Below are 27,985 nucleotides of genomic sequence, written 5' to 3'. Positions count from 1 at the left end.
TGTGGAAATAAAGCATTCTGTGACTCTTAGCTCTGTGGCTGGAGTAGGGGCAGTTTATTGATAACAGATGATTTAACAGATCTTGAAGGTGGGGATGGGGAAACAGGACAGCCGTAGGCAAAGCTTCCCACTTCCCCTGAATGCCACCTCTGCTGCTTCTTGCATTTGTGACAGAGGACAGAAGAGCAGTGAATGTCAGGGGCAATGGGGTAACTCCAAGCAGGGCCTGTGTCTTGCCCATAGCAAAGGCTGAAGAAGAGAGAGCCTGATTAGCATGGGCTGTGACAACCAGCTGGACCATCATTGCTTAGAGAGGGCAGCCCGTCTGTCTTGTCTATGCTGGGAACTGCTCTGTAACAGGTTGTAGGAGAGGCTGCGGCTGCCAGTGCGTCTTCTGTCCCCTACCTTACTGTGTGGCACTTCTCAGCCTCCACTTCCATGTGATTTGTGTATCTGACCCCCCCACCAGCTTTTGAAGAATTAATATCCAGAGAAAACCTACCCCATGACAAGATCATGTTTTCCTGCACTTTTGCCTCTTTTCCGCAGCCAGCTGAGAACACAGTGTGACTGCCTCAAATGTCAAATCTCAACTCAGCATACTTTAAACCAGTAGGATCTAGTCCTGGGATATGATGCACTGAGGACTGCCCCATTGTTTAGATCCTCACACTGCAAGTCTCCTCTTATCCTACCAGGCTGTTCATTTTCATGGAGTCTATTTCTGAACCAATGCAGCTCCTGGTTGCCAAGAGTCATAAATCTTTAATCACCTTCCCTGTTGGAATGTACACTGCATTTTCTTTCAGATGCCTCAGTGTGGGAAAATGATGTGAGAAAGTAACCCCATGAGGACTTAAGCATGTTATAAATATGAAAAAGGCAAAAGATCCAGACCAGTCAGTGTAAAATCTTCAGGGGGTACTTTATCACGTTCTTTTACATGGTGAGGCACTACTATGACTTAGCCCAAATCTGGAAATTCAAAAATTATCAGAGAATATGCTTGAAACCGCTGGGCAACTTCCAGGCTTTCTATGGAGCATTTTCTCACAAATGCTTCCATGTGAAAATATGAGGTGATGCCAACACTTGAGGACCCTGCACTGTACAATGTGCCTGCGAATAAGTTATCAGAAAAGCCAGCTCTATGCATTCTTCAGCACAAATATATCAGAATTAAGACTAAATACCGCCAGTTCAGCTCCTTCCGATAGGCTGTATTTTCCAAAAATAACCCAGACTTCCCAGGTTTTCTCATAGCCACATGTGGCCATTGTGCTTTTTTTGTTTGTTTTATTTTCCTTTTTTTCCCAAGATTTAAAGCTTTCAGTAGGACTACCTCCTCTACATTTGCTCAAGGTAAAGAACCTTTATTAAATGAGCCAGAGAGAAAACCCTGGCAGCACAGCATATGCCCAAATGGGAAACCGCAGGAATCTGCTACTCCCCTTCAGTTAAAAGTGATAGTGGGGGAATAACTGCAGAAATCTGCAACAGAAAGGAACAAATACTAGAAAAATCAACTGCTGACCACGTAGCACTTAGCAGAGTTTCTCTTTTATGAAGCTCTAGACCCTTCTCCAACTGCTTCTTAGCTGGGCTGATTATAAGGAGTAGAGGGGATTAGTACATACTAGCTCAGGTGGGAGAGATCTGCTTCCCAAACAAAGTTGTAAAGTACCTCAGTGATGGCACTGGAGCAGGATATGTTGATTCTGTGGCTGATGGTAATGCAGGAATTGGCTTGGAGCTTGCTCATGTGCCTAAAAGATTTCTAACATCCTTCCTGTCTCTCACATATAGCATTGTCCTCCAGATTTGGAAGCAAGCATCTTAGCTGACCCCATATTATTTCCCTGCATTCAAGCAAATATAGAATAATCTCTTCCTAGGTTATGGTTTGACTCCCATTCCATCCCTACAGTATGTTTCCCCCCCCCCCATTTTTGTTACTTATGTCCAAATAAGGTTTTGCCTTCTGACCCATCTTCTTGCAGGGAGAAATAGTGCTGCATGCAGTAGAAGTACATCTTACTGATATGGCTTGGCTATTCTCTCTCCCCCCACACACACTATTTTACAACTTCATACAGCAATTGTCCCAGTCAGCCATTTCATTGCACCAGGTTTAGAGTTTTCATCATGAGCCTTTCTCCCTTTTGTGTGCCTTTGCCTTGAAGAAGCTACTTCCTGCCAGGCATCACCAAGTGACACACGAGTTCCAACTCTCTGTTAGAAAAAATGATCATTATCACTGGGGAAAACAGCAACAGAGCTAGGATTTGAACTCGGGCATCCTGCTTGCAACCTTAAACTCAGCCTCTAAATGGTACTTGCCTTTGATTTGCTGTTGCCTCCTGGGTCTGGTGCAAAGTATAAAAAAGATGAATTGCACTTTATCTACTGTATCTGCCACGTTGGATGGGATAAGGGGGCTCAGGCCTCTGACCAGTGGAAAGGGGGCAGATGAATGCTCCCAGCACTGTGAAAGAGGGAGTGATCTTCCTGAAGGCAGCAGGTGCAGGGACCAACGAGGCCTGCTGTCCAAGGAACCACACAGTTAATAAATATGTGTAAAAAGATACCATTGCACCCTTTAAGCAAAGTAAAATCAAGGGGAGGGGTACAGGCCAGAGTGACGCGAACGGAATAGAGGGGAAGGGGCAGGAGTGGGATGCTTTGGGTCTCCTGCCAGTGGCCCTCTAAGCCTGTTGTGCTGCAGCTACACCTGCTGGCAAAAGAGTAAACTGCATCCTCACTCCAGCCCCAGCCCCTCCTCAGTAGGCTAGCGGGCCAGAGGTGTCTGTTTGAGGGAGATCAGCACAGATCGCATGCGTGACACGTCCTTGGACTGCTTGCTGCTCTTGGGGTTGAAGTCACAGAGCTGAGCCACTTTCTCCCATTCCGTGCCAGGAGTCTCTTCCTTGGATTCTTTCAGAAAGGCTTCCTCTGAGGCCCTAAGAAAGAAGGCAAACGAGAAGACAGGTCTCAACCCATGAAGTTCTATGAACATGAAAGAAGGGGTGGAGACTGCAGATCTTTCTATAGGGAGCACACAAAACCCTTAAGGTACTGAACTCCTAGTTACTTGGGGAACTCTCCTGAACATCAATATTTAGGAGTGTAGAATACTTCATGTGGCAATGGCGGCCTTTTTATCTTTCTTTCTTTGCAGCCAACCTGAGATTAAAATGGGCACCACTAAGAATTTGCTTTCTTCCTGTGATGCTGTACCTGCACAACATGCAAGCAGCCGAGCTAAACACGGCTCACCAGCTATCTATGATGGCCAACCAGGGACTCAACAAATGTCCTATTGTTGCTGCCTACCTGGGACTGCAATGACATGGTTGTCAAGCATCTGGCAGGCCATAATACAAAGAGTAATGGGGTGCATTCAGCTTGGTGAATCACAACTCAGGCAGGCTGGACCTAAAGAATTTTTAAAGAAAGTATCTAAATGGGATTTTTTTTTAAAAGGTCACTGAATGGCTTGGGGAGGAGAAAGAAGGGGGAGGACAGGTATTGCTCGTCAGCGCATTACCTGAGCAACCTTATTCCACACAATATTCAGTTCTGCAAAAGATACATTTGCTGGATGCTATCATATGAAGTTACTAATAAGCAGCAGTCACTGATACATCAGGATATTGGTATGTAAAAATCACCCATGGATCTCCCAGCAGCTACAAGAACAGCATCATGCACAGCAATACCAAAGAAACACTGGACTTGCTAAATGAAAGAGGAGGCTTAGAAGCTCTTTCTATAAAAGGAATAAGTGATACAGCATAACCCTGTTCCATAATATTAATCTGGAACCCCTTCTCCAGTAAAATGTCTGGCAAAAATCTATCTGAATTCTATCATAACCATCAGGCTTGGAAATCTCACTTATCATCTGCACAAGGGGTTCTTCCTAGGAACGATTACAAAGGGAAAGAGACGTACACATAGCCAATCACATCGGCATCTGGCTGCTGGTAAAAGGCTTTGTCAGCAATCCTACGGCAGGACCCAAAGACAGGAGAAAGTGCAGAGCAGAGAGGCAGCAGAGTTAAAGAGAGAAAGAGAGGTTAGTACCTTCAGTGGGCAAAGCAACAGAATTCTACAGTGCAGAACAGTAAAGGTGCTTGTTAGAAATTTATTGGTCAGATGCTTAGGAGAGACAGAAAGAAGCCCCATACAAAAACAAATATTTGGCATTGAGCAACCACAGGAAACAGCTTCTGAGAGAATCTTCCAAAGACAGGCATTGTTGCCTAGAGGCAGCATAAGGAGGAGCCACTCCTAGTCTTTCAGATAACAATTTCAGCTATGTCTGAGGAGACTAAAGTTTGCACACAGCTGTTAACACGGAAATGACTGCCTTCATGCTGCAGATAACATAGCAGTGATTATTTTTATTTATATTATTTATAGTCCGCCTTTCTCCCAGGGACTCAAGGCTGATTACACATTTTAAGTCAGTACAATCAACAATGCATTAGGATTGCAGAAGTATGGAACTAACCAGAAAGAACTGAAGCATAGCATAAGTATTCACATGACACATTAAGCAATGCAAAAAATTACATAACTCTACTTACAGTAAGCTTTGCACAGCATTATAGACTACAGTCCCTAATCATTTACCCAAGTAACTGTAAGCCATTTTGTACAATGAAACGCTATTACATGTGCAGACAAGCCCTCTTAAATAATTCTGTTTTGTATAGTTTGCAGAAAACCAGGAGAGTGGGAGTCTTTCTAAACTCAACAGGTCATTCCCCATTAGAGAAAGCACTTGTACAGGTAGCTGTTGATTTTGCCCATTTGCAGTTGGCACCTGTAGAAGGCCCAGCTGACATGAGTAAAGCTGTTGTAGCAGAGCATATAGGAAAAGGTGGTCTCACAGATAAAGCCAAAGGCTATGAATGGCTTTGTGTGTGAAAGCCAATACTTTAAACTGAGCCAGGCGACAATTGAGCAGCCAATGGAGTGTCTGCAGAATGGGAATAATATGCATGCTCCATCTAGCCACAGCATTCTGTGCCAGCTGGAGTTTCCAAATTGATTTTGAGGGGAGACCAACGTACAGTGCATTAGTAGTCATCTAGTTTAGATGTTACTGTGACATTGATCCAGGTGGCCAGATCAGCCGTATCAAAGTAAGATTAGTCTTGCTGCATGGCTAGGCCACCAACCCATTATTTGGCATCGTTCAGCACCAACAAATGGGAATGATGGTTAACACATGGCCTGAGATGCTTTACTTCTGAACTCCCATCCCAGTCACCTCTCAGTGCCTTGCCTTTAGGACACATTGCCTGCAACCAAAAGAGCCTGCACCAATGTTCCCTCTGCTGAGTTAGCATGAGCTTGCTCATACATTTTTGTCTTAGCTCAGGAAGGATGGCCCCAGAGCAAACTAATTTATGCAATAGCCAAATCACTCGATCACAACTTTAATGCCAATAGTTCATGAAGTAGAATTTTTACTCACAAGACTCCAAAGCTTAGAGGGAGTATTGGCCTGCACCCTTCTGTAATGCTGCATTATAGCTCCCAAGAGGCAGCTTCAGTGTTCTGGGCGTTGATGGTGGTGAGTGTCATGAACCACAGATGTAAGGTGCTCTGAAATTCACCAGGTTGTCTCTGGGATCCTGACAACCACTTATCTTTCCCAGAGAAGAGAGCCATAAAATGCACCAAGAGGTCAAAAGAGCAGAGATCTGTTTCTTTAAGGAAACAACCATTTGCTGTACCTGCCAGGAAGGGCGAGGTGGATAGCTGTTGTAAAACATTATCTGGGAATTGAGATGTGCAGAGTGTGTGCCTTTGGTTGATTGGGAGATAGAAGCTCACCATTCATATGGGAATAAGTTCCTAAATTTAAAATGGGGAAGAGACTTCTGGTGGTCATTAATTAATAGGGCTGCCATGTCGGAAGTGACTTGATGGCACTTAATGCACAACTTGTAGTTAGTGATGTTCAAATACTAGGAGTCGGGGGGCTCAAGATATGCATTTGGTCCATGGACATGCAGAGATGGATGTTGGAGGTAAACCTATATTGTTAAGTGGAGCTTTATTGAAATGATTTTTTGTGTTCTTTTCCTTAGATCTGTGAACCAGTAGGCATAATAGTTATTTTCCCTTGTCTTGTGCTTTAGCCGAATAAACTGCAGCTATAAAGTTTTCTGTTTGAGAGAGCAGACTGTGTTTCAGATTCCTTTCCATGTGGCCTTAGCCACTCACTCACAGTAAACATGCATGCAAAGGGGAAAGGCTGAAGGAGTTGGGAAATTTTGTCCTGTGCACATACTAAGAGGCAGCCTTTACTAGTGTTCCTCAAGTCGCTGGCAGTGTTCCCTCTAAGCTGCAGAGTCTTGTGAGCAAAAATTCTACTTTGTGAGCTACTGGTATTAAAGTTGTGAGCTACTACATAAATTATTATGCTCTGGGGGGTCATCCTTCCTGAGCTGACAAAAATGTGTGAGCTGGAGGCTAAAAATCTGTGAGCTAGCGCACACTAACTCAGCTTAGAGGGAACACTGGTCACTGGTAATGCAGGAGGCTAGATCTTAGCTTAGGGTGGTGGCACAAAGAAAAGGAACGTGCTACATGCCCCATGGCGCAGAGTGGTAAAGCTGCAGTACTGCAGTCTGAGCTCTCTGCTCATGACCTGAGTTCGATCCCGTGGAAGCTGGGTTCAGGTAGCTGACTCAGTCTTCCATCCTCCCGAGGTCAGTAAAATGAGTACCCAGCTTGCTGGGGGGAAAGTGTAGATGACTGGGGAAGGCAATGGCAAAGCACCCCATAAAAAATCTGCTGTGAAAATGTCATGATGCGACGTCACCCCAGAGTCAGAAACGACTGGTGCTTGCACAGGGGACTACCTTTACCTTTTTACATGCATATAAACATACACAGATCCAAGATGGGTTTATGACAGTGAAATATGCTAATATTGCTGTTATTGGCAAGATTAAAATGGGTAGAATGCTTATTCCTCCCAGCCATACCTGTTATTGGCCCTGTTCCTCTCCATTTGTTCATTCTGCCGCAAGTTCCACTCCTCCAGATCTTTCTTGGCTTTTTCACGCCATTCCTGCTCTAACACTTTTGAAGCAGCATCTAGAATGAGAGATACATGATTGGTAGAATGAGCTTCCCCAGTCTCTTGAGCATCATGCAAAGCTGACTTCTGTGACAGGCAGAAGGAAACGACACATTTGCTGGGGATAATCCACAACAAGGAAGATATTCCTTGAATAAGCATATTCCTAAGCGTAAATTGTCAAATGTGTTCCGTTTAAGAGAAGGTAATAGGTTTCCATGGGGTAGAAGGGAGAAAAGCCTGACCAGATTACACATGGACAGAGGGCCAGGTGCAGATGTATAATGGTACTTACACACATACCTTTAAAGAGGAGCTGATATTGATCTTTCAACTGTGGGGCGAGCTTTGCTTTCCCCTGCCTTCACACCTCAACAGACATCTTCCAGATTGCACACTCCATATATTTTGATCAGGATATATATATTATAATTATTTCCCAAGTGTCCACCATGTTTGTCCTTTCTAAACTTTTGTTCACTATTTAATCTGTGAAAGCCAGGGCTTTTTTTGAGCAGGAATGCAGTTCCTGCTGGCTTGGTGCCAGGGTGTGTGGCCTAATACGAGTTCCTGCTGGGCTTTTTCTACAAAAGCTGATTGGTGAAAAGTTGATTGGACAGGGATGATGTGGTGGCTTTGTGAGTAGCACAAGAGCTAGCCAATCAACACTGCGAAGAGCACAGCTTTAAAAGGGAATGGAGAATCTTCATGACACTGGTTGCAGCACAAATTCAGATTCTGCTCTAAGAGAAAAGCATATTTCCCAAGAACCTCCTCCTCAGAAGTAGGCTGTACCTGTATCAGATATGTGGCAAGTGCATGTCTGTAGCAGGCTCACTGTAGAAATGACCTACCATTAAGGTTGCCAGTTTAGGATTGGAAAATAGCTGGAAATGTTGGGGGTGGCGCCTGAGGAGGGCAGGGTTTGGGGAAGAGAAGGACTTCAGTGGGGTGCAATACCACCACAGAGCCCACCTCCCAAATCAGTCATTTTCTCCAGGTGAATTAATCTCTGTTGCCTGAAGATCAGCTGTAATCCCTGGAGACCTCCAGCCACCACCTGGAGGCTGGCAACCCCATGCTACCATAAAAATACTAAAGGAGCTGGTGAGGCTCACAGCTATGAATGATGCCCACAAATGCTGTCTGCCCGCTGAAGCCTTTTATGATGCCAAGTAAGGCCTGTAGCCAGTATTTTCTTTTTTAATTTTCTCTTTTTTGTAACCCTTCTTGAGTCACTGTGAGAAAAGACTAAAGTCTCCGTCATTACCTCCTTTCCCCTGCTTTCCCCATTTATATATTCTCCCAGCTCTCTCTATGTATATTTCATCAATCATTATTACTATTTTAATTGTTCTCCTCCTCTCAGATTATCTCTCTTTCAGTAATAGGCCCTAAACTAATTTCTGTCTATTTGTGTTTTCATTTATTTAATTGCAGTATCTTCTCTCTTTTTTTCCTGGTTCAAATTTCTGCTTCAGATTTCTACATCACAGACTCCATCAGAAACCCACATTATAATTTAAAATGCACACTGACATATCCTCACAATATCAGTTTGTATAGTTTATATTTGTCATATTTTCATTCTTACCCAGCTCTTGCAGTCTCTTCTTCTGTTCCTCTCGCCATTTGCGAATGCTCTCGGGCTCCTGTGTCAATCGGTCAGCTCGGGCAATGGCTGCGTAGGCATCTGTGGGTCCATTGGATTCCTTGGGACAAAAGTAACAGTGTGTACTAGGGTTGCCAGCCTCCAGGTGGTGGCTGGAACTCCCCTGCTATTACAAGTGATCTCCAGGTGACAGAGTCAGCACCTAGAGAAAATGGCTGCTTTGGAAGTTAGACTCTATGGCATTATGCCCCAATCCCTGCCCTCTTCAGGCTCCATCCCTGAAATCTCCAGATATTTCCCAACCAAGAGCTGGCAGCAACGCCAGTGTGTAAAATCCAACCATAGCCCTGAGCAACAATACCTCTTTGGTATGGTGAGGTGCATAAAAGCCATGAGTCTCTAATACTTCCTGTGTAGGGTTGTCAAACTCCAGATGGGGACTGGAGATCTCCGGGAATTACAACTGATCTCCAGACTACATAAATCACTTTTCTATTATTTATTTAATACATTTCTTCAAGTACTCTTTGAGAAAATGGCTTCTTTAGACGGTCCTTCCCCTCCCATGCTCCACCCTCAAATCTACAAGTACTCCTGAATGTGGAGTTGACAACCCTACTCCTGTAGGAAGAAGTTCTATAAAGAATTACGGGTAAGGTTTATGCCCAGATATCCAGTAGACATACATGTTCCTTGCCCAATGTCCAGTGAATAGGAGGGAGAAACAAAAACAAAAAAAGGAGATGGGTCTGAAAATGTAGGGCCCAAGAGCAATTGTCATGACTAGGCTAGGGTCATACAAGCCTAATGAAACTCCTTTATAAGTCAAGTACCTGTCCAGCCCTATAGAATTTGCCATTTGCTGCCAACATGACTTTCATATCTGTGCATCAAGGAATCCTGCAGTTTCAAGAAGGAATGGTTGCAAACTGTGCCTCTGTGATGTCATCCCTGTGATGTCACAGCTAGTCTTAAAATATTAGGATCAAGATGGGTAGATGTATTAGTCTGTCCGTAGCAGTAGAAAAGAATAAGAATCCATCAACGCCTTAAAGACTAACAACATTTGTGGTAGGGTATGAGCTTTCGTGAGTCACTACTCTAAAGAAGTGAGCAGTGACTCTTTTTTCTACTCATAAACCATTAGTGTCTTGTACTTTTAAAGAGAAGGGGAATTTTTTCACTTGATCTTAGAATCACACTGATGTCATCAAGTGCTGTTACCATGGTAAGAACTGACTTCACATACTGACATCATGAAGGCTAAATGTGATCACCTTTGCTTAAGGCCAGTAATTAGGGTTGCCAGGTCTGACATAGGAAATATCTGGGGACTTTGGGGGTGGAGCCAGGTTCTGACAAGCATGATTGAACTTCGAAGGGAGTTCTGGCCATCACTTTTAAAGAGACCACGTTCCTTTCAAATGCCTTCCCTCTATTGGAAACAATGAGGATGGGGGCACCTTCTTTTGGGGCTCATAGAATTGAACTCCCTGGTCCAATCTTATTTAAACTCTTTTTTTTTTTCAGGGGAGGCAACAGATGCTATGCTGAAAATTTTGGTGCCTCTGTTTAAAAAACAACATTATACCCTATTGAAGTCCCTCCCCAAACTCCACTCTCCTCAGGCTCTACGCTGAAAATCTCCACATATTTCCCAACCTGGAGCTGGCAACTCTATTTCAGTTCTCCCTGCAGTTACTTCACAGAAGATTGCAGAGCTTTGTATCAAAAATGGCCTGCTTTCACAAGCAGAACTGCCATCCCCTACAATGCTTTCATCTTATTCAAACTATCACAGATAATTAACCTAGGGTTGCCAATCCCCAGTTGGAGACAGCAGTTCCCCTGTTTGGAGGTCCTCTCCCCAGGGTTATCAGAAAGCAGGGTGGGGGGCAAATGGAGACCAGTTCCCATATGGTATAATGGAGAATTGATATATGGTATCTAGGGCACAGGGGGGCTGTTTTTTGAGGTAGAGATACCACATTTTCAACATAGCATCTGGTGCCTCTCCTGGAAAAAAAAGAGTTTAAAAAGGATTGGACCAAGGGGTCCAATTCTATGAGCCCCAAAAGAAGGTGCCCCCATCCTCCATTATTTCCGATCAATAAACAATTTTATTGGTAACATATGGTAGCAAATCTATATATCTTTCAACTTAAAAAAGGAAAGATTTATCTACCCCATATCTTACTTTTCCCCCACCCCTCCCCCCGTTACTTGGCCCCCCGCCAGTGTTATTTACTTAAAGAAAAACAAATATTAAAGGTACCCTTAACTATTAAAAAACCAAGTTATATTGTTTTAAAAAACTTAATCATTATCAAAGATTGTCCAATGTCCTTTTATTTTCCACTCTTTTTCTACGTATCTTCTGAACTTCTTCCACTCCATCTTAAAAACTTCTAAATCATAGTCTCTTAATATTCTTGTTAATTTGTCCATTTCACTCCATGACATAACTTTTATAATCCAATCCCATTTCTCTGGTATTTTTTCTTGCTTCCACAACTGCGCATACAATGTCCTAGGAGCTGAGAGCAAGTACCAGATTAAAGTTCTATCTTCTTTTGGAAATTTTTCCATTTGTAATTCCAACAGAAAAGTCTCCGCAACTTTGTTAAACTCATATCCCAAGATATTAGACATCTCTTGCTGGATCATCTGCCAAAACATTTTAGCTCTTTCACAAGTCCACCACATATGGTAGAAAGAACCTTCATGCTTTTTACATTTCCAACACCTGTCTGGCATCTTGTTATTCATCTTTGCTAATTTTTTAGGAGTCATATACCATCTATACATCATCTTAAAATAATTTTCTTTAATACTTTGACATGTTGCGAGTTTCATAGAGTTCTTCCACAAATATTCCCAAGATTCCATCTTTATTTCTTTATTTACATTAATTGCCCATTTTATCATTTGAGATTTCACTACTTCATCTTCTGTAGACCATTGTAAAAGTAATTTGTATACTTTTGAAATTAGTTTCTCATTGTCTCCAAGCAGAACTTTTTCCATTTCTGTTTGTTCTTTCCTTATTCCTTCAGTTTTGATATCATTCTCCACCAAGCTTTTTATTTTTTGCATTTGAACCCAATCATATTTATGACTCAATTCTTCAGCAGTTTTCAGTTCTATTTTCCCACTTTGTATTTTTAATAATTGATTATAGAACAGCCACTTTTCTTCGCCTGTCTTAGCCGTTATCTTTATCACTTCAGCTGGCACTATCCATAAAGGTCTTCTCTCATCTCCATATTTCTTATATTTTATCCATGTATTTAATAGGTTGCTTCTTATATAATGGTGAGAGAAAAGACCATCCATCCTCTTTTTTCCCATAATATAAATATGCGTGCCAGCCAAATTTATTTCCGTGACCTTCCAACACTAAAAGTTTTTTGTTTAACAATGTTATCCATTCTTTTATTCATACTAAACAGACTGCTTCATGATACAATTTTAAATCTGGTAGTTGAAATCCGCCTCTCTCTTTTGCATCTGACAGAATTTTCATTTTAATCCTTGGCTTCTTCCCAGCCCACACAAATTCTGAAATTTTCCTACGCCATTTATCAAACTGTTTGGCATCCTTCACAAAAGGAATAGTTTGAAACAAATACATTATCCTTGGTAGAATATTCATTTTTATTGCAGCTATTCTGCCCAGCAATGACAAATTAAGCTTGTTCCATTTTAGCATATCTTCATCCATTTTATGCCATAACTTCTCATAATTATTTTTAAACAGATCAATGTTTTTCATTGTTATCTCCACCCCTAGGTACTTTACCTTGGAGGTAACTTCACAGCCCGTTAGTCTTTGTAATTCTTGTTGTCTGTTCATCTGCATATTCTTACACAAAATTTTAGATTTTTCTCTATTTATAGAAAGTCCCGCCAACTCCACATATTCTTGTATTTTCGTTAACAACAAAGGTGTATCTTGTATGGGGTTTTCATTTATAAACATTATATCATCAGCAAATGCTCTACATTTGTAAGTACATCCTTTTATTTGTAAGCCTTCTATATCTTTTTCTTCTTGAATCTGCATCAATAAAATTTCAAGAGTCATTATAAACAACAATGGTGAGAGTGGACAACCTTGTCTAGTACCTTTGCTAATTTTCATTTCTTCTGTAAGATCTGCATTAACACCCAGCCTTGCCCTTTGTTCAGAGCATATTGCTTTTATCATTCTTATAAAACTTTCTCCCAGCTCCATCTTATCCATTACCGCAAACATAAAATCCCAGCTTAAATTGTCAAATACTTTCTCTGCATCTGCAAAGAATAATGCTACTTCTTTTTCCGGATGTCTTTCATAATATTCTACAATATTTACAACAGTCCTAATATTGTCTCTTATTTGTCTTTTGGGAAGAAACCCTGCTTGATCTTCCTTTATAAAGTTTATCAAATGTTGTTTAAGCCGTTCTGCCAAGATTCTTGTAAATATTTTATAGTCATTATTTAATAACGAAATTGGTCTGTAATTTGTTACATTCGTGGCATCTCTATCTTCTTTAGGTATCAAGGAAATAACAGCTTCTTTCCATATATTTGGTACATTCCCTTTTATTCTTATTATATTCATCAACTTCTGCAATTTTGGTATTAATTCGTCCTTAAAAGTTTTAAAATATTTAGCTGTATATCCATCTGGGCCGGGAGCTTTCCCATTTTTCATTGCGTTGATTGATAGTTCAATTTCTATCTTTTCAATTGGATCATTCAAAACTTTTCACATATTTTCAGTTAGGGGCTCTATTTTGAACTTTTGTAAATATTCATCCATCTTCTCTTTCTTTACTTTAACACCTTTAAACAGTTTGGCATAGTACTTAAAAATTCTCTTTTTATTCCCTCTTGAGTAACCACTTCTCTTCCATCTATCACAATTCTATTAATAATTTTATTTTCTCTCTTTTTCTTCAATTGCCAAGCCAAATACTTTCCCACTTTATTTGCCCCTTCAAACGATTTCTGCTGAAGTCTTTTCAAATTCCATTCCACTTCTTTATTTAACAAATGTCTCAATTGAGTTTGTAATATTGAAATTTCCCTTAGAATTTTCTTTTTCCCTGGTCTTTTTCTCAGCTCCCCTTCTTTTTTCTTTATTTCATTTTGAATGTCCAACAACTGTTTTTCTTTTTTTCTTTTGTCTTTATTATTCAAAGTAATCAACACCCCTCTCATTACTGCTTTATAAGCATCCCAGACCATCTGAAAATCAATATCTTCTTTATCATTCACTTGGAAAAAGGCTTTAGGTTCCTTTTCTAGAAATGTCACTGTTTCTTTATTCTGTAGCAAATCTTCATTCAATCTCCATCTTCTCAATTTCTTGGACAATTTTGTAATCCACATTATTGGGTTATGGTCGGCCCCAATTTTAGGTAAAATCTCTATCTTCCTTGTTATAAGACTTAAGTCTTTAGTTCCCCACAGCATGTCAATTCTAGAAAAAGTTTTATGTCTTGCTGAAAAAAAAGTGTAATCCCGTACTTCTGGATTAAATTTCCTCCATATATCTTCTAAATTTTCTTGTTTAGCCAATTTAAAGAAAGACTTTGGCAATTTCCCTTCTTTCCCATCATTTTTATCCCTCCAGATCTATCCAATGAGTTCTTAACTGTTCCATTAAAGTCTCCCATTAGCAATACTTGGTCAGAAGTCAGCTCATCCAGCTGTTGTGTAATGTCTTTTTAAAAAGCATCCTTTGCACCATTAGGCGCATACAGTCCCAATAACAATGGGTTTTTCCCCATTTAATATTATCTCTGCTGCTACAAATCTTCCATCCTTATCTTTAAATACTAATTTTGGTTCCAATTCTTGTTTAATATATAAAACCACTCCCCTTTTTTCTGTTCAGCTAGTGAAAAAAACTCTACTCCCAATTGTTTGTTCCATAAAAATTTATAATATTTTTGTTTAATGTGTACTGCTTGCAAACAAATTATATTACAATTTTGTTTCTTAATCCAATGAATTGTTGCCCTTCTTTTTTGTGGTGAATTTAGTCCATTAACATTCCAAGACAATAATTTGTAATCCATCATGGTGCAAATTCTTTATTTTCTTCAAAAAATCTACGCAACTCCTGAGCATTTGTAATTGTGACTCTTTTCCCCTGGAGTTCAAAGCTCAAACCTTCAGGTATTATCCATCTAAACCTCGTGCCATTGTCTCTCAGTTTTTCTGTCAACTTTTTGTATGTTCTCCTATCATTTATCACTTGCCTTGGCAACTCCTTCATGATTCTCACTTTACTGCCTCCCACTATCAATGCCTTTTCAAAATTTTTATTCACGATCCTTCCCACCATTTCCTTTGCCATATAACAACATCTCTTGGTAGATTATTTTTCTTGGCAAAAAGTGAATTCACTCTGTACATATAGTCATACATATTTTTAGTCTCATCAGGATCTTCTAGGAATTCTGCAATTATTTTTATTATATATCCTTTCAGATCACCATCCTCCACTTCAGGTACTCCTCTCAGACGTATCTGAGTTTCCATCAATTTGCAGTCATGAATTGTCACTTTTTCTTGAATTTTCAACAAGGTGGAATCATATACTTTCATTTTTCCGTCTACTTCCTGCACTTTCTTAATTGTTTTCCCAGTTTCCTTTCTGAGATCTTCCATGTCTTTTTTAATCTCTGCAATAATTTCTTCTTTCGATTCATCTATCATCTTCCTGACCCTTCTCATCATTCTGGCTTCCATTGCATCCAATTGTTCCTGCATTTTCTCCATTGAAAGAGCCCTTGTTCGGGGCTGCTTGGCTTCAGACATTTAAAAAAAAACACCCAAAATTTTAATCTCACAAATTTCATATTCAGCTATCAGATTCAAGAGATTTGGGCTTACTTTTTAAAATAAACTTTATTTCATCTTCCTCGGAGCTTCCTAGGTCAAGATGTGAATTTTTAAAACTTTTAAACCCTTCAAAAAATAACAAAATTTTTGACCTCACCAATTTTCAATTTGACTATCAGGTTCAACAGATTAGGACTTGCCCTTCTTGGCAAGCCCAATTTCGCCGTCCTCTGAGCCCCCAAAGTCCAGATATTTATTTTTAAAGTCTTTAAATTTTCCAAAATGGCGGCCGCAACTTTTTATTAGGGCAAGTCCTAATCTTTTATAATTTCTTTTTCCTTTTAAAAAATTCCAAACAGCCCACAAATAATATGACCAATAGTATTTATCTTCTTACCCTATTTTCAGTTGATTCCAACAATTTTTAATGTCCCAAATTATTTTAAAAAACAATGTTTTTAATTTAGCCTCCCAGCAATGGCCGCCGATGTTTCTCAATGGTATATATTCCTAGAGTAGGTTTTCTTTCTACTGCTTCCTGTTTTTGTTGCCACCAACTCACAAGGAGATCTCACGGTACTTGACATATTTCCTGTCTTGCTCAGATGTGCTGCAGGTCTGTTCCAGTATGACGATGTTGCTTTTACTTCCAAACCGCAAGTAGACAAAACAATAAATTCCTTCTCACTTTTTAGCAGTTTTAACGCTGTCCTTTATATTTATAAAATCCAAATTTCGCCTCTTCCTTCTCTCTTCTTCCAAGCTTTCTATACTTTCTTTTCCCACCTTTTAATTTTGTCCCTTTAAGCTATAAATAGCTCTGGAATGAAAAAATAATCTTCTGTACCTTTTCTTCCAATTATCCAAGTTTCCACGGGTCTTTCAAAGCTTTAGATGTTTAGCAGTGTCCAAGAAGGTTAGGATCCTGACAAGCTTATGTCAAATAAATGACTCTGGGCACTTCTGCAGATGATGACTATGCAACTTCCCCTGAGACCCCTCAAAGCCTCAAAGAAGTCCCCCTCCGGGGCTCCCTTTAAACCAAGGTAAATCTCCTTAAAGTTTTCCGTGCATGTCTTGGACTATTCTCTAACTGAGAAAAGTAGGCAGTAGGCATTAATTTGCCTTCCACTACCCCGAACAGAAGTTCCAGCCTGCTCCCGTTATGAGAGACAGCTCAGCTCGGCATTTTCCTCCCCCGGAAGTACCCATCCTCCATTATTTCCAAGAGAGGGAAGGCATTTGACAGGAACGTGTTCGCTTTAAAAGTGATGGCCAAAACTCCCTTTGGGGTTCAATTGTGCTTGTCAGAACCTTGCTCCTAGCTCCACCCCCAAAGTCTCCAGTTATTTCCTGAGTCAGATCATATTGCTTACAAGCATTCATCTGAGCCTACACTTCCACTCTCCAGAATTTCAGCTTTTATTATTTTTTTAAATGAGTTAAGATCTGGTCTATATAAACAAGTTACATAGTAAAATGGTTCTGGATCTTTGCCAGACTGTATGTGTGTGAGAGAAATGCTCCAGCATGTTTTTTTTTAATCATGTAGAAAATTAGTACATTAGTGGAAAAGATTCTAGCCTAGGAGTCTCCTCACAATTTTATTGCACAATCTGCTGTTTTTGTAGACCACCCATGAAATAAATGCCTTAATAACAAGAGCACAATGCAACAGACAAAGCAATTCTGCCTATAAGCCTAAACACATCTCTAAGTGCAACTAAATACATAGATATAATTAATGTCTATGCTATTTCGAAGCTGTTTGGTTATTTTCCTGTTTCCCAAAAGTGATGGTATCTGCATTTACAGGAAGTTAATTATTTATCACTGTTAATTCATACTGGATTGGGTAAATAGTTACCACCTGATGTACACACATACATACACACACACGGTATACTGTCATCACTGGTCACATTCCCTACTACATTTCTTAGTTCTCTTCACAAATGCTGAGCAGACTGGCTGTGTTAGCCATCCTGGAAGGTGCTTACAAACTCACCACTAGCTTTCTAAAGCAGAATAACCACTATTGTCACAGTACAACTATTTTATGAAGTTTTATGAAACTCAAACTGAGTCTTGTTCTGCCATGCAAAAAAACACAGGTACGCGATCATTTCTGATTGGCAACAAAAGCTGTTTCCTCTTGAGAGCTATAGAACTGTGCCGTTAATACTATGCAGATGTAAGGGGTCCTTTCTACATGAATAAATGAAATAGTAATGAACAAAGGAGACTAGTGCCCTAGTGCTGAATGGGGGGAGCTTACAACCTTCAAATAAAAGAAATCTAAAAAGAGAAGCTTCTTAAATGAGGTGAGTGTTAGCCTTGCACTGTTTATCCTCTTTTTAAACAGCTACATGAGGACACGTTTTAAAGCAACTATGTGTTCACCCTTTCCTCAACTAAAAATTACATGTCTACAGTTCAGAAACACAGTTTATAATTTCTGGGAGTCAGTGAAAAAAAGCCCATTCCCCCCAGTCAAAAGATCACTTAATTTTTGCTGCAAATGTAGTTTGTTCGATTTTCAAAATCATATTCCTTGCTAGCAAATTAAAGTCCCCCCTTGTCTAATCTGAGGCTGGGGAATTCCCAATCTCTCCATTCTGTGATTCATCTTGCTCTTCACTGGAGTGCTAGCAACTGTCATGAGACAGACTTAATGGCCATCATTTCAAGCCAGGTATATTTAAACTATCCTCTTCTAGTACAACTGTGCAATTTTTCAGTTTTTAAAAATCAGTTCTGACTTGGCAGTTTTGAAACACCAAAAGTGGGGCCCAACACCCAAGCATAAATTGCTACATTTTAAAACCCTCCCCAGATCTTAAGGAACAAAGAAATAGGAACTCATCACCAAGCCTGCTCAATAAAAGACTTTTGGAGGGTTTCCACAAAAGCGAGGGCTGCCAGCTGCTGCTTGGGAAATACCTGGATACTTGGGGGTGGAGGCTGGGGTTCAGGAAAGAGAGAGATCTCAGCAGAGCATAATGCCATAAAGGCTGCCTCCAAAGCAGCTATTTTCTTCTGGGAAACTGATCTCTATTGTCTGGAAATCAGTCATATTTCCAGATCTCCACCACCACCACCACCCCAAACTGGAGGTTAGCGACCCTAACAAATCTTCCCTGTAGCTCTTTTACTATTTATCCAGTGCCCTGAGTATAGAAAGGGAAGACAAAATTACAAGGGTCTTGCAATAAAGGAGGCTGGGCTGACAGAATCACAATTCCATTCAAAGTTAAAGCCTTCTAAATGGACTGAAGTCAGTGGGGCATAGCACTGCTTAGGATGACACTGTCACTGCCTTATCTCTCAGCTTTTGATGCATATCAAACTCAGAAAACTTTTTGCAATGTGAAACAGAAATCAAGAAATTAAGACTAACCAAATTTATTCCAGCATAAACTTCCATGAGTCGGAGCTCAAAGATTTCCATCCTGTATACATCTGATAAATTGAATTCTGACTCAAGAACACTTATACTGGAATACGCCTGCTTAGTCTTCAATGTGATTGATTTCTGATCTGCTTTGCTACCACAGACTTAGCATTTTTTAAAAGTTTACTTTCCTGTGACGTCTCTATTTTGCTTGCACTTACTGCAACTTCTGTTGTTACCAGGATGCAACCAGGGGATAATTTCATCATGGGATAGATTTGACCTCTTCTGCCTTTCTGTAAGAGGCAGTGAGGTAAACAAACAAGAGCAAACTATCTCCCTAGAGTGGAGTGCAATGAGACACCTGACTACACAAAGGGAAATGTTCAAGAAAGGCAGGAATGGCACCGAGGGTGGCACCCAAACCTCAAGACTATTTCATCTTTTCCCTGAGAGGTTACCAATTCTGGCTTGCAACAGAAAGCAACACCAAACTGGACCCATTCTGGAAGGGATCACTTCCTTCTCCTGAAGTCACAGCTTTTGCAGGAGCCTCCACAATGTTCCTCTCCTTCCCTGTCTTAGGCTCCTCAAGAAGAATTATTATAGCCTCCTGCGTGCAGTTGTCCTCCACTGTGAAATATACCCAGTCATTCCTCCATCATTTCCAGTAACTGAGTACTAAGGCAATCCCCCCCTCCCAGTCTTCAGAAGCAGGCCATCCCAAAGTATACCTGGAATATTTTCTACCACAGACAAGTTACGACGGGTGAGTAGCATAGATGTGCTCAGCTATCTAGTTGCAACAGCTTGGATGACATCCCTATGACCACAAAGTAATTCCACTCCCTTTTCTCAGCCTGCATCAAACATCCCTTCCAGTGAGCAGAAAGTTTAACCTGACTTGTTGACATAAAGGCCTGCTCTCTGGCTAGGAAAATATATGGCACTCAGAAGGTGCTATCAGGATTTTATAAGACTGGAAGTGAGCCAGAAGGGAGGGGATGGGGTTGCCTCCCTGGACTGAGCAGTCAGACTCCCAGGCCATTTGAATCAGAAAAACAAGCAGCCGTGCATAAGTGCTTTCGCTGTTCTTCAGAGAGATTGGATTACACTCCACTCTCACACCCTAATCCAATTAAGTCTACCCATCTCCAGTGGGATTATGAAACTGTAAACCAGGTGAATAGCACAGCAAGCAAGAAGTGAAAGACTCCAAAGCAGCCACTGCCTTCATCACCTTTGGGCAGAGAGGACTCCTTCATATCTCAGGGTTTTTGGAATGGCACCAAAAAGGACACTGCATGTTACATTGCTTCTTGCAAACAACTACCAATGTACAAAACTTATTATGGTGCTGTATGACTGTGGGCTGGTGTTAGCAGAAATGGGATGGAGGGTAAGGGTGTTGTACAGAAGACTCAGAACTAGGGAGGAGCCATGGCTTAGGGGCACAGCACTTGCTTTACAGAGCCTGAGTTCAGGCATTGGCAACTCCAGTTAAAAGATCTCAGGGAGCTGGTGTTGAAAAAGGCTTCTTTTATATAGAGATATAAATTGTAGCGGGGGGAGCTTGCAGCTTTAAAAAGATCAATTAGAAAGGGGGGCTATTTTTCTTCCTGCACTTCACAAAAAGTGAGGAGGGATGGTGGTTCAGTGGTAGAGCATTTGCTAGGTAAGCAGAAGGTCCCAGGTTCAATCCCTGGCATCTCCAAAAAGGCTCCAGGCAAGTAGGCATGAAAATCCTCAGCTTGAGACCCTGGAGAGCCGCTGCAGTCTGAGAAGACAATACTGACTTTGATGGACCAAGGGTCTGATTCAGTATAAGGAAGCTTCATATGTTCAAAAAGGCCATCCCTTGTTTTACCTCTGTTGGGAAAGATTTATAAAATTCAGGCTTCCCAAGTTCCCCTGATTTTGGGGCCTCCAACCCACTGCCCCATAAAGAGCTGGCAGGGGAGCCCCACCCCCAAAGAGCTCCAGCACATCGCAACATGCCTGGTGTGATGGCGTCACCTGGAAGTGACATTATCACACCAGGCATATCAAGCGCATGACGCTCTAGTAATCGGGTAAAAAGATTCGATGGTGCCCCACCCAGAACTAGGTAATACTTGGGAACTCTAATAAAACATCTCTACATGTTGTCTAGCAGAAGCAAAACCAAGGTAGGAGGGAAGTTTGGCAAGAAGGAAAGAGTTAAATAGCTCCTCTGCACACTAACACACATACCCCTTTTCAGGTTTTTTTTCCCCCTTGGGAAAAAAAGGGAAATGAAGGAGAAACATGCAGGGTATCCCTCATGAACTTTTAAACACTTTTTGAGAATTTTGTTTCCACAAAGACACACTAGAACTTCATTTCACCACATCCCCCACCCCCAGAAAAAGACCTGCCCTTTTTCCTTTTGAAACTGCCCCCTGAATGGCTACAGTCTATTTTTTTTTAAAGTCTGGGGAAAAAATGACAGAACTTCCCATAACATGTAGCTGCACTTTAAGAACAAAACTAGACATGACTCACAGGTACTCGTACATATGCCCACCCGCTCAGCACTCAAGAGGCACTATGGGGATCAATTTTATAATAAAAATGAAGCCTGTAGGTAAGGGGAGTGACACCCTGCCTCCTTCCCATGCTGTTTTCAGCACTTTTCTTTCAGCAAGGCTGCCCTCCAGTGTCAGAGGTGGCCTGAAAGAGTTCCCCTGAAATCCTTTGAGGGTAGCATGCTTAGGTGGGGGAAGGGAGAAAGCTTTAGTTCCACTAACTTAGGTATCGTTACAGCAAGCAGGCCTCCCCGTCTCACATCAAACATGAGGGCAAATATGGTTTCTGGTGCTGGTCTGGCTGACGCTCTGCATCAAGGAGTTTTATTTCACTAAATTCTGTTTCTTCCTGTTATCTTTTATTATGTTCCTTATAAGTTTATTTTAGATGAGTCTTTCATTTCATTTTGTTTTTCTCATTTCATTTGGACTGCCTTTGCGGGGAATTATCTGAGGATAGTCAGTTCCCTTGTCTCAATCCACAGTTTAATTATGTAGGGGAGTAGTGATAAGTTTCTAGCAGTTCTGTAGTTTTGTTTTAGCTCTTTTCTTGTTTTGGTTTTCTGCCTATCTTGAACTTTCAGAAGGCCTTGAAGATGTATCCGTTTAAACTCTGATAACTTCTTTGGGCTTCTCCCCCGTTATTCCCATGTGCAGGAGTGTTGGGTAGGGGGAGGTTGCAGTTGCGTGTAGATTTTAATTCTTTTCAGTTTACTTTAGATTAGTTCAAGCCTTTCTAGGCTATTATTAGTTTCTCTTTTATTAGCGTTGTAGTTTGAAGTTCATTCTTTTGTTGTTGTTGTTAGAGGGCTGCTGAGCAAAATGAGTAAAAAAATTGAACTAATGATAATGCATATATGTGAATTCCACCCCCCACCCCCCATTCATCTCTGGTTTAGCCTTAAGAAAACAAAAAACCCACAAAGCTGTGAGGGATCCTAAGTAAATGTTAGGAGAAATGCTACAAGAATATCACATTAAAGAGTAGCAAATCCCAGGTTGTAATTACTGCACAATTAATAGGGAGCTGCATATGATCCTACAATACTCAGGTGCCTCTGAACCCCTTGTCTGCCACATTCACATTTTAACATACACAGCTAAAAACATGAAATGTGAACAAGCTCTTGCTTGCTTTCACAAAGCATCCAATTTCAGCTCTCAAGAAATTCAGGGGGCAAGAGTGCTATCCAGATGCAGGGAAAGGAAGAAACCCATTGATAGCCATATTCGTCTAATTTATCAAATGAAATTTAAAAAGCTCTGCTGGTCACCTCTATCCTTGGAAAATGACTGGACGACCAAGTCACAGCTTTCTCACCCTGTACTGTTACTCTGCCAGATAAAACCATTTGATTCAGCCCTAACAAAGCATCAGCGCCCATGAGCTGCATGTGCATATGAAGAAACTTGGTCAGTACTGCAAAGAAGGAAGGGTCAAGCAACCTTTCCACAATTTGTCTGATGGTTTCCCAGCTTTGAGAATCCTCTCCATGAAGAGATACAGCCATAGTCTCTGTAATCTTCCTTCACCCACAGAGTAGCGCTTTAAAACAGTACAGATCTGCTAGACAAATCCTTTTCTTTACTACTGTACTCAACAGCATCTGCTCTCACCTTGACAAAAGTCCTCATTTCTTAGACTACTCAACCCTCATATTCTCCATGTACCCCAAACCAAATTGCTTACCCCATTGATTATCCAGCCTGCCAGACTCTTTCAATTAATTTCCTGCCTCAAAATTTAACAGCCTCTGTCCATGACAGCACTGCCCTCCAAGTTGTAACTGTTACATTATGCCTTTAAGGAGCTACTATAACGGAAAGATGATGCTACAGCTAGTCAAAATACAGGTGCAATATCAGTGTTTTTCTTTCATGAGACATCTCAATGAATCTTCTCCTGAACTTTCAGTCCAGCTACTTCAGTTCACCATCACAACCTGTGATTGCTAACCATCAAGACCAAGCACTGCTCTTTTTCAAAGTTCAAACAAGTGCACAGATTCTCACCTGAAACACATCTCCATTCACAGTGGTCCCTGCACTCTCAAAATCAACTGCAGAGGAAGGAAAAGAACAAAGCATTAGTCATTTGCACTGCATTTATTTATATCCCCAATTGCTCTCCCCTCCTCCATTTTCTCACAATAACAACCCTGTGGCGTAGGCTAGGCTGACAGATTGTGACTGGTTCAAAATCACACAGCAAGCTTCCGTGGCAGAATAGTGGCTTGACCCTGGGTCTTCTAGCATCCTAGTCTGACACTCTTAACCACTACACCATGCTGGTTCTCTAGACAATGGTGGATGGCAACAGAAGGCTGAACCTGAAGTGTGGTACACTATAATCAGGCACTGGCTTCCTGCCTTGTGACTGGGAGGGAAAGCAGCTGATTTCATCTTGGAAGCACCTCTGTGGTGGTGGTGGCAACAGGATGGAATGTACAAAAACAAGACATGGGAGTTGAAAGAAGATATGAAGAGGCTGAGTATGGCAAGCAGAAATTTAGAGTAACTGGAGACAGAGTGTGCAGGAATCTCTAATTCTCACATTCATTTTCCAGCATCCCAAAATAATAATCTGGTAAACAAGTCACTGATTGTAGTTTCCTCTTAACAGTCTTTTGGATAACCTTCCTAGTAACAGTATGTGTATCAATCTGTGACTCATTCTTCTAAGACCTAGATAAGGAACCAGCCACTATGTACAGGAAACTCTGCAGAGATTAAAATTACATGGAATGTTCTTAGAAGCCTGATGTGTGTAAAAATTCCCACAAAGGTCAATGGAACTTACTTTTAAATCTATTTCTATTTTAACATTCAATTTGTGCCCATTTATCGCCTTACAATAGAACTGTCTGCCTATGTAAACTTCAGAAGAGCCGTGTGGGCAGATGATGGAATGCATGACCTCCATGGAGAATATGCCCTTGATAAATATTCCTATCACAGTGTTGTGGTGAAGGAAGAGGTTGTAAATGCCAAATGGCTCATTTGTAAAATACCTATTAAAGGCCCAAGAACCCTGTTCTCATCACCTTCAGAAGAGTTAGCTGCTGGCATATGTGTCTTAGTTCTCCCTAGGGTTGCCAAACACCTGTTGCTTTAATTCCTGATTATATAACAATAGTACCCTGTGGAACATAATAGTGGATCCCTTTATTTCAGAAGATTTACCCAGGTAAATCTACTTTTTTAAAAAAATTAACATTTGGGCCAGAAGAATCATTCTGCTCCTGACTTGACATAATGGGAGAACTTTTTCCCACCTACATCTTTATCCTGTGGGGAGGGAGGACCTCCATGTTACCTCCAGTGAAGTTCTAAACGAAACTGTCTTAAAGGCAGCTAGTTCAGAAGAAAGTAGGGGGGAAGGTAAGGATCTACTATAGCCACATTTTGGCCCATAATGAGGAAGTAATATTACTGAGCTTAAAACTTCTGGACAGCTCACTAAGAGCATGGAGGGACCAGCCAGCCTCTATCAGTTCCCCAGGCCTTTGGAAACTAACTCAGGCTTTTCAAGTCACTGCCCTGCTTTTGTGGAATAGCTTCTTGGGAAGAAGTAAAGCAGGTTTTTGTGCTCCTGACAAGGCTGCAAAACTGAATTATTTAGAAGGCCCTTTGGAGAAGTACAAGGGTTTAATTACTAGATCTGACTGACTGTAGCTGGTTGTTCTTACAACAGAATGTTTTAATTTAGCTTTTACATGAACATATGAAGCTGCCTTATACTGAATTAGACCCTTGGTTCATCAAAGTCAGTATTGTCTTCTCAGACTGACAGCGGCTCTCCAGGGTCCCAAGCTGAGGTTTTTCACACCTATTTGCCTGGACCCTTTTTTGGAGATGCCAGGGATTGAACCTGGGGCCTTCTGCTTCCCAAGCAGATGCTCTACCACTGAGCCACCGTCCCATTCCCAAAACAGCTTTTAAAACAGTGTGTGGGGGTTCCTGTGCATGTTTTGTTAATGGCCACCATGGGTCCTGACTAGATCAGGACAGAGATGAGCATGCAAGTATTTAAAATATATAAATACCCATGGCCAAAGAGAACAAATGTCTTGTTTGGGAACAGGGTGCTTTCATGGACCTTTCTCAGCTGAGCCAGAGTTGTCTTGTTATTCTGTCTTCCGTGCCTTGAAGAACAGTATGACATAGAGAAACTGCAGAGATTAAGTTTTTCTCAGCATAGTGATAAAGTGGTCAGAAGAACTATCTGCTACAATTATGAGAATCAGACACATGTCAAGGGCACATGAGCAGAGCAATTAAAAAGAATCAGCAACCTTAAGCACAGGGAAGAAAGGAAGTCAAGGAGTAAAAGTTGCCAGGGGCATTCTGTGTGCTGTTCTTATACTCAGAGCATATCCTGCTTCTAATGCCACTTCCTTACAGAAGCTTTTTCTTTTTCCCTGACACAACTCCCACCTTGAGTATCTAGCTACACCCAGGATGACTGAGTCTGGTCTGGCAACATTTTGCAGGTACTCCTCCCAAAGTCAGCCTGGAGCTTCAGGATGTCTACCTCACATACAATACACCCACAGAAAATCCAAACCTTCCTTCTGCAGCTCGTCTACCCAGTCCAGTGGCAGCCAAGGAAGGAATTAGAGAGCTCTTTTGATGGGTCATGCTGAGCTGGCTTGCCCTTGGCCTACTTGCTAGAGACCAATGTGGTCCAATAAGCTTCCCTTCTTCCCTGTTTTGAAGGGCTAGGGCTGCTTGTGTCTTATGAGGATCGCAAAGCACAGCCAGCCTTTGCTTCCATTAAGAAGCCTCTAGGATAGAAAGGCACTATAGTGAACAGATGAGTCAAATCTCTCCTCTGCCATGGACTTTTTGGCATTTTTTTCTGAGCCTCAGTTGGGGTGGGGGGATCATGGCTCAGTAATAGAGCACCTCCTTGGCATACACAATGTCCCAGTTACAGATATCAACATCTCCAGTTAAAAGCATCAGCTAGAAGTGATGGGAAAGACCACAACCAGACAGCCCCTGCCAGTCAGAGCACACAAAACTGACTGATAGCCCAATAGTCTGACTCAGCATGTTCCTCAAACACAATCCAGACTGTAGAAAGTGCTATTTAAGTTATAAATAGCAGTAGCACCATCCCAGCTGATGGCTTGGCCAGTATGAGGCTCCAACAGCCAGCTCTGAGTGCAAAGAAAGCCTCTGCGCTTTCCACCTCCGGAAAGGTTGCATCTGCGGCCCAGCCTGCTTCCCTCCCCAACGGAACCCTTGCTTTGTGGGTGTCCCCAAGCTTTCTCCTCCGACAAGAAAAAGCGGGAGATCTCAGTGGTTCCCCGCTAAAATGATCAGCTGCTTCCTGTTCCCAGATCTTACTAGCCGGCTGGTCTGTTTTGTAGGCCCGTCTAGGATTCCCCTCCGCGGAGGGGCATCGTGTCCTTCCCACACTCACCTGGCTGCTCTGCCGCCTGCGGGTCTCCCAAGCCCCCCTCAGCTGTGCTGAAGCCTTCGTCGTTCTCAATGCCCGCAATCTCGCTCTCTTGCTGAGCCAGAAAGGCAGCTGCTGGGTCCTCCTCCGGGACCTCGGCTGCTCCGCTCTCCGAGGAGGAGAAGAACCCGAAATCATCAGCCATGTTTGTTTCCCTGCACCAAGCCCTCCTTCTCGGGGATGGGCGCTGAGCAGCCGACAGCCCTGAACTTCCCTGCCTGCAAATATACTCGCCACCGAGCAGGGCAATCCGCGAAAGGCAGCCCGGGCTCAGCTGTCACTGCGGCGGCTGCAGGAGGAGCCTGACAATGCAAGGAAAGGGAGCTGGTGACGTCACCAACCGAGCGGCTTTGCTTCTCTGAAGCCACACGAGGGCAGCACTGCTTTGAAGCTAGCTCTCGGGAGACCCGGGAGGCTCACCTGAAATCAGATCAGTCCCACGGGGTATTGCCACTGTCACGCCAAGGGTTGTGGAACCCCAGTCTTGGGCTTTGGGGCCTTCTTGGGATGTGCCGTGTAAACATGACTGCGGACAGTGTGACAATTCAGAAATTGTGGCTAGGGTTGCCAAGAGCCTGGAGGAAAATGTCCTGTCCCTTTAGGAGAGGTCAGGGGTAATGTGCTGAAGCAGTCAAGGGAAGCTGTTCATTGCATGCAGATAAATAGTGTTACCCAGGGCTTCTTTTGTGGAAAAAGCCCAGTAGGATCTCATTTGCATATTAGGCCACACCCCTGACACCAAACCAGCTGGAACTGCGTTCCTGCTCGGAACAAAAGCATAGGCCACACCCCTGATATCACCATTGTTTCACACAAGGCTTTTTTGTAGAAAAGGCCCAGCAGGAATCATTTGCATATTAGGCTACACCCCCTGACACCAAACTAGCCGAAACTGCGTTCCTGCTCAAAACAAAGCCCTGGTGTGACCTAATAATTGATGCACATCAAATTGATATTAAAGGAAGAACTAGACAGAATACTTTAAAAGTTGGAAATGATCAGAGTTGCCAATCTCTGG

General features: G+C 41.9%; 1 protein-coding gene across 2 annotated transcripts; it reads right to left on the bottom strand.

The window, feature by feature from the left end:
• Positions 1 to 31: 31 nt before the first annotated feature.
• Positions 32 to 27,284, bottom strand: CLTB (clathrin light chain B). Of its 2 annotated transcripts, XM_060240208.1 has the most exons (6): positions 26,932 to 27,284; positions 23,514 to 23,560; positions 8,700 to 8,817; positions 7,011 to 7,122; positions 3,955 to 4,008; positions 32 to 2,960 (listed from the first exon to the last, which is right to left on the bottom strand). In XM_060240208.1, exons 1-6 carry the CDS (start codon positions 27,110 to 27,112, stop codon positions 2,789 to 2,791), a joined length of 684 nt encoding a protein of 227 aa, XP_060096191.1. In that variant the 5' UTR covers positions 27,113 to 27,284; the 3' UTR covers positions 32 to 2,788. The 2 variants fall into 2 exon arrangements, with proteins under 2 accessions (XP_060096191.1, XP_060096192.1); XM_060240209.1 differs by lacking the exon at positions 3,955 to 4,008.
• Positions 27,285 to 27,985: the final 701 nt, after the last annotated feature.

This window comes from Heteronotia binoei, chromosome 5 (genome assembly GCF_032191835.1).
Source record: "Heteronotia binoei isolate CCM8104 ecotype False Entrance Well chromosome 5, APGP_CSIRO_Hbin_v1, whole genome shotgun sequence".
Classification (NCBI taxonomy): Eukaryota; Metazoa; Chordata; class Lepidosauria; order Squamata; family Gekkonidae; genus Heteronotia; species Heteronotia binoei.
Note: the sequence above shows the minus strand (reverse complement) of the source record. Positions and strands in the feature narration are given on the sequence as shown.